The sequence below is a fragment of the Nomascus leucogenys genome, chromosome 19, assembly GCF_006542625.1.
Source record: "Nomascus leucogenys isolate Asia chromosome 19, Asia_NLE_v1, whole genome shotgun sequence".
NCBI lineage: Eukaryota > Metazoa > Chordata > Mammalia > Primates > Hylobatidae > Nomascus > Nomascus leucogenys.
In genome coordinates this window covers 71,213,293-71,224,798 of record NC_044399.1, presented here as the reverse complement: position 1 = coordinate 71,224,798, position 11,506 = coordinate 71,213,293, and the positions used below count along the sequence as shown (strand labels likewise).

Sequence of the window (11,506 nt, the reverse complement as noted above, 5' to 3'; positions counted from 1 at the left end):
CCTGGGATGGCCCCACCCGCGCTGGCTCCAAAATAGCGAGGGGGCGGGGCCTGGGCCGTGAGAGCGCCTGAGGGGCAGGAGCCCAGCGTTTTAGCCTTCGAAGGACCTTGGTGCTTCCACGTTATCATGTTGTGGCGCTCCCGGTTATGGCAGTACCGTAGTTTTTCTCTCTTCTGCCTGCGGTGACCGTTGGGCTGTGAGGTGTCCCGAGGCCTCCCTGGCCCCCTCACGCCGGCAGAATGGCCTCAGCCCCAGGGGCCAAGCAGTCTTCGCCCCGGGTGGGGACCACCCGCTACACAGAGGCGTCCACGGTCCGCGTGGAGACCTCGTCCCACCGCGTGGAGACGTCGTCCCGACGGGTGGAGGCCTCCCAGCGCCGCAGCGAGGGGCCCTCCCTCTCCCCCTCGGGGAAGCGGCTCCCTCGCATCCTCGAGGCGTCCTCCCGGCACGTGGAATCCTCCTCGCGGCGCACGGAGACGACCTCCCGCCAAGTCAGGGCCTCGTCCCTGAGGGTGGAGACGTCTCTGCACTGCTCTGAGAGCCCGGCCCCGCGGGCCAAGCCGGCCGCCCGCCAGAACGAAAAAACGGCCCGATGAGATGCTGCTTCCCAAAGGCCACCAAGGGGCCAGGGCCCTCAGCCAGGACAGAAAGGCCTCCAGTTGCCAGCCAGCCAGCCAGCTGCCAGGTGGACCAATCATTTTCGGTTTCATGGAAACAAACCATAAATCAATGTAAGAAACAGCCAAGCCGCAGTTTGTGAACACAGCCAACGTTTATTGACCGTCCTGCGTCTTGGACCAGCCTACTTTTGACCCAGTGAACTATTTTCACTTGAAGCCAGCACAAAAGGTTTTCAGGCCCAGGATGCTGTCTAAATCGGGTTGATGGACAAAGAGGCTGTTTGGGCCTCTGAGCCAGGTGAGTTTGGGATCCACAGCCCTCAGAAGACCTTCACCCCTTAGGAACAGAGACCAAACTGAAAGCATGACCTGTGGAATGATTCCATGCCTGCTAAAAACTTGAGGGGCAAGGAACAGACTCATAAATTATTAATTGGCCTTTGTTTATGTTTCAAAAAAGTAAATGGTTGTTTTCTTTATGCTAAGTCTTTGTACCTGGCACCCCCATCCATACACTTTTTTAAGGTAGGTTAGATGTAGTTAAAAATGACGGTAAACCCACCAGCAAGCAAAAATAATCTTAGAAGAGAAAGTGAGAGGAGGTCATTGAAACCTGGCCTGAGGTTTGAAGAAGATGGAGAAGAGTCATATTTATTGAGAACCTGCTCTGTGCCAGGCACTAGATGTTCCTCCACTTACGATGGGGCTACCTCCCATTAAAACTATTGTAAGTTGAAAATATGGTAATTTGAAAATGCACTTAATACCCCAACCTACTAAACATCATGGCTTAGCCTAGCCTACCTTAAACATGCTCAGAACACCTAAAGTTGAGCAAAATCATCTAACAGAAAGCCTGTTTTATAATAAAATGTTGAATATCTCATGTACTTTATTGCATACAGTACTAAAAGTGAAAAACAACGGTTGTATGAGTACTTAAAGTACTATTTCTACTGAATGTCACTTTTGTACCATTGTAAAGTCGAAAAATCATAAGTCAAACCATCTTAAGTTGGGAACTGTCTGTATTCGGGGAACTTGGGCTATAGCAGTAAAAAAAAAAAAAGCAAAGTCCCAGCTCTAGTGGAGCTTACACTCTGGTGAAAAGGCAGACAAGCAATGATGAAACAAGACAATTTTCTATTGTGATTAGCACTATGAAGGAAATACATGGGTAATATGGTAGAGAATGGAAGTAAGGGGCTTCTTTTGATAAAATGGTCAGGGAAGGCCTTGCTGATTAGTTAACATTTAATCTGAGATACATGTGAATGAACAGTGATCTGGAACAGGTGCATTCTAGGCAGAAGAACAGCAAATACAAAGGTTGGATGGGAACAAGCTTTGAATGTTCAAGGAACAGAAAGAAGGCCAGTATGGCTGGAGTGAAAGAGAGTCAATTATATAGACATGGAAGCAGAACGGAAGAGAGGAGTTAAAAGCAAGCAGGGTCCAGTCCACAGAAAGTTTTCTAAGCCACAGTAAGGAATTTGAGATTTATTCTAAGGTCAATAGGAAAACATTGAAGGGTTTCCAACACGGGAATGACATGATGCCATTTACATTTTTAAAATATCCTTTTTGGCTTCTGTGCGTAGAATGTGGGACAGTGCTTCTCAACTGTGTGATTTTGTCCCCCAGAGGATATATGGCAACCTGTAGAGACACTTTAGTTTGGTGGAAAAGTTGTGGGGGAGGGGGACTAGCACATTAGGTGCTACTGGCACCTAGTGGGTAGAGGCCAGGGATGCCACCTGACATCCTACAGTGCACAGGTCAACACCCTTCCCTCTGCCAACAATGAAGAATCACTGGTCCCAAAATGTCAATGGTGCCGAGGCTGAGAAACACTGACAGTTCTAGCAGCTTGGAAAGCTAGAGCATGGTCCATTGGGACGGAACGCCACTTCTGCATAGCAGGATTGTAGTGAGACCTAAGGAACAGTCATGGAAGAGGGTTACCTTTAAAGGTAAAGAGAAATCATCAAAGAAAACAGCAACACAAACGGGACACAATACCTCCCACTCGTGGGCCACTATGTAGGAATTTTAACAGTGATCACTGAAGTAGGCTGTAATGACTGTGGCTTCCCCTATTTTAATAATGCATTGTAACAATTGTTAACAGTGATTAAGTTTCGCAAAAGCTACGTGCTGAATCCGTTAAGAAAAACTTAGGATGCAAGCTGAACAAGAGACTCCAGAGAGCCTAAAAGATGATGGAACATATGCATATGTAAGAATCACAAGTAACAGGATGATACACAAGTCTGGCAACGATATTTCAAACGTATGCAAGCTCAGGTGAGAAGCAGAAAACCAATCGAGGACACGCTTTAAGACACAAGTCCTCTCCCTTAGTCTCGCCCACGCTGGGAAGCTGGTGGGGTCGTGTTTGAATAGCAAAGATGGGCGAACAAACCAAATTAGGAAAACTGCAGAGTACCTTAGCCTTTCTAGACGCTACAAGAGCCTTCTCTCCTCCCTGTCCAAATACTAAGCCTGCCGAGAGTGAGGCCTGGAAGGAGGCCCCGGGGAAGCGGGAGAAGCGGTCTGGGCCAAGGAGAGTTCTATCTGCGAAGACTCCAGGCTCGGAGCGCTACTCACCTGTCTCCATGGCGACGGCAGCGGCCATAACAGGCAAAGACACGGAATCGCCACCTGCCAACCGAGGAAAAGCCCGGAGGGGCAGGAGAAGTTCCGGAAACCACGGCTCCCTCTTCCGGTCCCGGGGCACCGAGGAATATGGAGACGGTGGCTCCGCTCATCCCCGGCCCGCCCCGGCCAGGCCCGCTTACCCCGCGCTGGCTGCGGAATGGCGAGGGGGCGGTGCCGGGCTGTGGGAGCGCCTGAGGGGCAGGAGCCCAGGGAGGCAGACTTTTACCCTCAAAAGGAATGAGTCCCAGAGCCTGGCACAAGGAAGACAAGTGTGCAAAGTTGGTGGAATTAATTCAGTGGCCTAAATGTACCTTCCTCAAATACCACGGCTAACTGGGTCTCCTCGCCCACTTCACCCTCTCTTGCAATCCAACTTGTGAGGCGTGTGTGTGTGTGTGTGTGTGTGTGTGTGTGTATGTGTGTGTCCGCGCTTGCCTTTAGATGGAGGTTGGCTTCCCAGCCATCCAGGCTTGCATACACGTGCATAACTCCTACCCCTACCTCGCCTGCCTGCTGTACCAGGGGTTGATTCCTTCTTCCTGCGTGTTTTCTGTCCAAATCCTTTTCTGATTTGGACAGAAAACACGCAGGTGGCACACAGTAAGCGCTTAATAAATTTTCCGGCTACCTGATCTTCTTGGAATTGAGGGCATGCACCTGTGCTCCTCATTGCACAGCGCTCCCTTGTCTGGAAACTCAGCAGTCACCGGAGCGGCCGTCGGTCCTCTCGCTTTCTGTATTTTAACAAACATTTCAACCGCTAGCTCTGTTGGATCTCCGACCTTTCGGGCTTTATCACCTGGGGTGGGGTGGGTGGTGAGAGGGAAGGGATGGGGAGTCAAGACAGGAGAACGCTCTCGATTTCCCGACCCACCTCCCGTCATATCTCATTTCATATCTACCTGATGTTGTACCCCGTCCTGTTACTTTTTTTCTTCCGCGAAAGCCCAAATTCCCATCGCTGCTCTAGCTCTCACCCAGATCCCCAAATCCGGATGTCTGTCTCAGGGAACGTCAAAGGAACATGCCCAGATGAGGTCCTCCCCTCTCCCCACCTCCCAGCCCTCTCCTCCTGCCTCCCCCGGTGTCACCTGCGCCTCCTCCCTCGCTTCACATCCCTCTAAACAAGAATCCGATGCAGTCAGTTCTAGACCCTGAGCATCTCCCGCGTCCCTGCCCAATATCCGTCCCGCCCCCGACCGCCCGCGTCCCCTTGAACCTGCGGAGCCCTGCTCCCCGCACCCCACGCCCTTGCTCCGAGCTTCCGAGAAAGCGGGGCGAAAGGAGCCAGAAAGAGAGAAAATGTGCACGGAGCAGGTGGCCCCGCGACTCCAGGGTGAGGGGACGGGGCACGGAAGGTGGAAAGGCGCTCCCTCCTCCTTTTTTTCCTCCCTATGGTGGGTAGTTGGTGACACACAGTAAACGCTCAATAAATGTTCCCGCTACTCGATCTCCTTGGAATTAAGGGGATGGTTCTGAGCGCCCCTCATTCCACACAGCTCTGGTGTCTGGAAACTGCGGTCGCCAGAGCGGTCGTCTGTCCCCCCGCTTTCTCTATTTTAAAAGCCATTTCAAACCTCCAGCGGCCTCACCACCTCTGCTGCAGACCTTCCAAGCCCTTCTGAAGCCGGAATGATGTCTGCCTAATTCACTCCCCCTGCTTAACACATTCGAACGGCTCCCGCTTGTTCTCGGGACCAAACCCAAAGCCCTGGGCGCCACCTTCGAGAGCCTCGGGACCTGCTGACCACCCCACACCTGGGCTCTAAGTTCCAGCTCCAAGACGCTGCTCGCCCTCCCTTCCCCGCTGCTGTCCCTGCCCAGCGCGCCTTTCCCCTGCCTTCCCTTTCTGTCACTCTCCCTGGCTGAGCCCTCTCCGCCTCCAGGTCTCCGGGAAGGTTGTCCCCAGGCCGGTGGGGCCCCTGCAGGTCCTCAGCCTCGGGCGGGGTAGGGTGGGGGGTCGCACAGCGGGAATTGCCACCAGTGCGTCCCGGCTCCACAGCGCGCTTGTCCAGGGCGCTGAGCGCCCAGCCCAGCGCTTGGCACAGTCAATGACCGCAGGGAAGAGAAAGTGAAGGCAGGAGCGCACCTTCCCACCTGCCATCCCAGTCCCCTCAGAACCGAATCCTGGGGCCACCTGCTTAGCGCGGTCCCTCTCTCTCTGGCTCAGTCCCCTCACCCCGATACGTCTCCTCCTCTCAGAGGCTCCGAGGAAGGGCATGGGCGCTGGAGGGAGCAGGGCTCAGCCGGGTGCCCCTCCCGCCAGGCCCCACCGGGGCTGAGCCTCTTCTGTCGCCCGCAGGAGACAGAATTCAAGGTGGAAGTACCGGAGTATCTGGGGCCACTGCTGTTTGTGAAACTGCGCAACACAGTACTTCCTTCAGGTTCTGCAGCTGGATCTCCGTGCAGGGCCCCGGAGCCTTGTTGCCGCTGGGTGGAGGGCGAAGGCGTCCTGAGCCTGCCCGAAGGCACCGGTGAGCGCGGGGCTGGGGGTGTCAGGAGGCCTCTGGGGTGCGAAAGAAGCTGGGGGGATGCGCGTGTGGAGAAGAGGGAGCAGGATGGGGGTGCTGGAACCTGGAGCGAGGGGTCTTTGGGGATGTGGAAGGGGCGGTGGCTGCAGCTGGCATAAAGTGGCTGGAGCCTAGGGGAAGGGCATGATGCTGAAGAGGCAGGGGCCACACAGAAGGACGGGGTGAAGAGGCTCTCCTGGCAGGGGCGAGAAGAGGCGCTCACCAAAAGTCACTGGCTAAGCCCTCCTCTGTCCTTCTAGGCTGCACTGTGGGCGACGACCCTCGAGGCCTGTTCCAGAAACACCAGGAAGAGTAGCTAGAAAAGAGAAGGAAGCTGTACCAGTGAGCTCTCCTCCCGTGACCCCACGTGAGCTGCTGATGTTTCCAGCACCCACGCCTGATTTCCTTCCTGCCCCACAGGTGGGGAAACTGGAAGGATGGCTTAATTCTGAATGTGGCTGGGGCAAAACTATGTGACCTCCCTGTGGATGAGCAATTTCTGGAAGACAGGAGTGTTGACTTTAAGGTTTTGCTGGCCAAGGGGTGAGAGCAAGGGGAGGCTGGGTGAGGGAGGTGTCCTGGTCTAGTGGAAGCCAAGGGGCTTATGGGCTGCACTGCACTGGACCGGCCCAAGATCGGTGCCTGTGGTCGTCATGTTGGAGTCTCAGAATGATGCTCAAACCCTTTGCCCCATCCTGTGCTGAAGGCTGGCTGCCCTCGCTATCAAAAACTAAATGTTCTGACGCTGGACCTGGTGGCTCACGCCTATAATCCCAGCACTTTGGGAGACTGAGGCAGGCAGATCACGAGGTCAAGAGATCAAGATCATCCTGGCCAATATGGTGAAACCCCGTCTCTATTAAAAATACAAAAATTAGCTGGGCATGGTGGCACACGCCTGTAGTCCCAGCTACTCGGGAGGCTAAGGCAGGAGAATTGCTTGAACCCAGGAGGTGGAGGTTGCAGTAAGCCAAGATTGCGCCACTGCACTCCAGCCTGGTGACAGAGCGAGACTCCATCTCAAAAATAAAATAGTGTTCCAACTTGCTGGAACGATCTGAATGACTTCAACGGGATTTTCTGGTGTGGCCAAAGCAAGCTGGCTGGTCAGTCCCCCCACCCCAATATGTCTCCCAGGACACTTAACCCCCAGATCCCACCCAACCCAGGGGAATTGAAAGAAGCAGGGTGGGGAGACCAGAGACTTGGGTCCCTCTGGTGGGCTGGAGTCAAGGGGGCATGGTTGGTGGGGTTGGAAGGATCAAGAGCTCAGATCCCACAACTTGCTCAACAACTGCCTTCCCCAGAGCGCGTGCGGGACTCCTGGAAGGAAGATGCCTTATTTGGGTACCAGTTTCTTAATGGCGCCAACCCCATGGTGCTGAGGCGCTCCATTCACCTTCCTGCTCGCCTCGTGTTCCCTCCAGGCATGGAGGAACTGCAGGCCCAGCTGGAGAAGGAGCTGGAGGTATGGACATCAGAGCCCTGAGGAAGCTCAACAGTGAGATGGGGTGGGCTAGTGTCAATGCTGCTGCTGCGGGAGCCACTGCGGACCTGGCTTGCTGCCAGCCAGCAAGGAGGGATTCTGCAGGAGAGGTCCTGAGGGACCCTGGAGAAGCTCAGCTGCTTGGCCTCCTTCCCACACGAGAGTAGCTGTGGAGGGAGGGTGTGCAAGGTGGAATGGTGGATAGAAACAGGGTCAAATGAAGAAATGTGACTGGCCCTTGGTGCTAGGGATTCAGGGAGTGTGCAGAGTAAGAGAATCAGGGTCAGAGTGCTGTGGCTGTTCATCAGGAGGCGACATGGAAGAACAGAGAGGAAATTCATGGGATTACAGGGCAGATAGGCTTGGATGTGAATCCTGGTTCTGCTATTTGTAAGCTGTGTGACCTCAGGCAAAATATCCAACCTCTCTGATTATCTGTTTCCTCTTCTGTGCAACTGAGGCTCTTTCAACTATGTATAAAAATTATAAGGCTGGGCGCAGTGGCTTGCACCTGTAATTCTAGCACTTTGGGAGGTCGAGGCAGGAGGATTGCCTGAGCCCAGGAATTGGAGGCCAGCCTAGGCAACATGGTGAAACCCTGTCTCTACAAAAATACAAAAATTATCACCCGTAATTTTTGATATAATGGCACGCACCTGTAGTCCCAGCTATTTGGGAGGCTGAGACGGGAGGATCACCTGGGCCCAAGGAAGTCCAGGCTGCAGTGAGCTGTGGTGATCCTGCCACGGCACTCCAGCCTGGGCAATGGAGCAACACCCTGGCTCAAAAAAAACACAATGATATGAGGCAATAAGCACATGATCCATTACCTGGTACAAGGTAGGTGGTGGAGACAAGTTAGCTCCTCTCTCTCTCTTCCCCCTTGGAGGAATCAGAGTAGGAAGAAGATGCTTTATGTTGATAGCAGCCCTTGACCTCTTCCCCCACCCAGGGAGGCACACTGTTCGAAGCTGACTTCTCCCTGCTGGATGAGATCAAGGCCAACGTCATTCTCTGTAGCCAGCAACATCTGGTTGCCCCTCTAGTCATGCTGAAACTGCAGCTTGATGGGAAACTCTTGCCCATGGTCATCCAGGTGAGAGGACTCAGGATTTCTGCTCCCAGTCTCCAGCCTTCTCAGCTCAGCCTCTTATCGAAATGCACTAAGCACCATCTTCAAAGGCACTGGGCTAAGGCACTGGGGAGACGTGAAAGGAGGAAATGGCCAAGTCTCTGATTTGAAGGCCTTGCAATGTAGCTGGAGAGACACACGGGGCCAGTCTGCAGAAGCTCCAGGACTGAGGAAGTCCCTGAGGACAGAGACAGGCCAGGAGGGATTGGGGAGGGGGGGTGTCATGAGCCTCGGAGGAGGGCCAGGTCTCAGACAAGCAGCAGGGAGAGGAAGGACCGGTCCTCAGGGGCAAGACAGACTGGGCAGAGGCTGAGGTAGAGGAGTCAAGAGATTCCTAGGGGACAGTTGGAGCAGAGGCCAGACTAAGCCAGGCTAAGGAGTATGAGGTGGGAAGCTGGAGAAGGCTGTGATGAAACGTGATGTGGGCACGCGGTGTGGGCAGTGGTGTTTAGGGTGGGTTGGAGAAGGGAGATGCTAGAAACAGGGACTGGGGCAACATGCCAGCACTGACCCCAGGAGGAGGGGAGCTCGGATGTGGGTAGTGACCTTCGGGATGGAGAGGACAGGTGGATGCGAGTGCAGGGGGAGATCAAGGAGAGGGGAAAGGGGAGCCAGGCCAGGTGCCTGCAGAAATAGCACCAATAAAGAGAACAGGGTGCCCAGGTAGACTTTTGTCTGGCCAATGCGGAGGGAACGGGAAGACATTTAAATTGTCCAGCAGGCAGCTGAGAACAAGAGATTTAGTCATTTGTGTGGAAGTGGGACTAAAAGATTAGATTTCGAAAAACAGTGTGGGATGAAGGAAGCAGGTGGTTTGAATCTTGTCCACACTGTGGGGACTGAAAGGGGAAGTGGAGGCTGGAGGAGGCACCAGAAGAGCAGTTTCTGCAGAATGCTGGAGGCGAAGCAGCTGGCAGGGTGCTAATGCACCGAGCGGGTAGGAAGGGAGGGGAGGAGATGGGAGCTGTAGGGAGCGGCAGCAGTGAGATGGGGAAAGTGGAACACGTTTGGAGGACGAAGGGCGAGGTTAACATGCAAGGGAGGGCGGGAATCGCTGAGTGCCCGGCACTCATGCCTTCTCTCCCCACACCTTGTCCCTGCTGCAGCTTCAACTGCCCAGCACAGGATCCCCGCCACCTCCACTTTTCTTGCCCACGGATCCTCCAATGGCCTGGCTTCTGGCCAAATGCTGGGTGTGCAGCTCTGACTTCCAGCTCCATGAGCTGCAGTCTCATCTTCTGAGGGGACACTTGATGGCTGAGGTCATTGCTGTGGCCATCGTGAGGTGCCTGTCATTGATACATCCTATCTTCAAGGTAACACCTTATCCCCTTCTCTTCTGTATTCAGCTGAACACTCGATGGGGACCTTTGTTTCTCTAGAGTTCTCTATTTCCCTCAATTTCAGCATGCTGCCCTGTGAACTCTGGCTGTATTGGCCTCCCAGTACTGCCAGCTCTCTCTGTCTCCTTAACTCAGGAGGATGATAGGACTCTGCCAGGGTTGCTCCTCCCTCCTCTGCAGCTGGAAAGCCTTCTCCAGGGAGTAAGCTGGGGCAACTGTGGGGCCCACTTTTGTCTGTTTCTTCAGTTATTTCAGGCAAGAGGGTAAATCCAGTTCCTTACTTCAGCTGGAGGTCTCCTCCTCATTATTTTATATACATTTTGTGGAAGATTAACTTTACAATTTAGTTTTTAGATAACAGAATATTCAGACAGGACTGTGACTCCATTTATGGAGTAATTATCGTAGCTCAGAGATGAATATTATTACTCTCTCCCAGAGATGGATGCAGTGACTTTTGGGACTTTGTGTGTCTCTTTTCTCAAGAAGAGACTAATAGCATCTTTATTTCTATGAAGAATAGTTGCATTGTGTTAGAAAAGAACATTTTATTTTATTTTATTTTATTTTATTTTATTTTATTTTATTTTATTTTTGAGACAGTTTCACTCTGTCAGCCAGGCTGGAGTGCAGTGGCACGACCTTGGCTCACTGCAACCTCCATCTCCCAGGCTCAAGCAATTGTCCTGCTTCAGCCTCCTGAGCAGCTGGGATTACAGGCGTGTGCCACCATGCCCGGTTAATTTCTATATTTTTAGTAGAGACAGGGTTTCACCATGTTGGCCAGACTGGTCTTGAACTCCTGACCTCAGGTAATCTGCCTGCCTCAGCCCCACAAAGTGCTGGGATTACAGGTGTGAGCCACCACGCCTGGCCCATTTTTTCTTTTTAGTATGGAAGTTTAAATATAAATGCTGATTAACCAATAGAACTGACTGTGGGAGTTAGGCTTCGCCCTTGGCTCCAACTCTCTACCTTCTAAACTCAGCTTCATGTCTAAGGCTAGGTCTCTGCAAGTCATATTCCTGCCTTGCCACCTGGCTCCATGTTGAACTCACACCAGTAACTACTTCACCCTGGTAGCAGCCGTTCCTTCCCTTAGTGGCAGCTGAATCCACTTTGCAACTTTCTAATGTTTGAAGAAGCAGTTTTATCGCATCCCTGTTCAGAATACCAGCACCAGCCAACTGGCACCCCTTATCAAAAGTCTGAGTTTCAGCTCTCCAGGGTCCTTCCTCCAAGTTTCCAAAGTTCTGGTAATTCCAGGTTCTGTTCTTTCCTGTCTACCAGTGGGGTAGAGCATCCTTTCATATGCTTATTGCCCCTGTGGGTTTTCTTTTCTGTGACTTCTCTGTTCATATCTTTGCTTGTTTTGCTTCTTTCATGTCTTTTTCTTACTTGAGTCCTTTAAATATTCTGAAGACAAATTCTCACTTATTTGCATTGCAAACATATTCTCAAAGTTTTTGGCTTGCCCCCCGTCTTTTAATTTTTTTTTTTAAATTTCAGAAGACAGTTGCTCAGCTTTCACCATGTGCCTTTATCTTTCCTGGTTTCCATCTCTGATTTTATTTTATAATGGCAACAATGTGTTTCTGTCTTAATAAAGTGGTCCACCAGGATTGCTATCCCAGTGATTTTTTAAACTGCAGTCAAAACATTAAAGACTGGTGAAATTGGCCGGGCGCGGTGGCTCACGCTTGTAATCCCAGCACTTTGGGAGGCCGAGGCGGGCGGATCACGAGGTCAGGAGA

The 11,506-nt window shown here is 52.6% G+C and overlaps 2 protein-coding genes and 1 pseudogene across 2 annotated transcripts; all 3 read left to right on the top strand.

Annotated features, from left to right (window-relative positions):
• Positions 1 to 8: 8 nt before the first annotated feature.
• On the top strand, positions 9 to 1,629 carry C19H17orf100 (chromosome 19 C17orf100 homolog). Its single transcript, XM_003274586.2, has one exon. It carries the CDS (start codon positions 240 to 242, stop codon positions 594 to 596), a length of 357 nt encoding a protein of 118 aa, XP_003274634.1. The 5' UTR covers positions 9 to 239; the 3' UTR covers positions 597 to 1,629.
• Positions 1,630 to 3,028: 1,399 nt separating this feature from the next.
• On the top strand, positions 3,029 to 3,913 carry LOC115831549. The gene has a single exon (XM_030800423.1). It carries the CDS (start codon positions 3,032 to 3,034, stop codon positions 3,584 to 3,586), a length of 555 nt encoding a protein of 184 aa, XP_030656283.1. The 5' UTR covers positions 3,029 to 3,031; the 3' UTR covers positions 3,587 to 3,913.
• A 2,296-nt stretch (positions 3,914 to 6,209) lies between these two features.
• LOC100604831 lies at positions 6,210 to 10,360 on the top strand (annotated as a pseudogene).
• Positions 10,361 to 11,506: the final 1,146 nt, after the last annotated feature.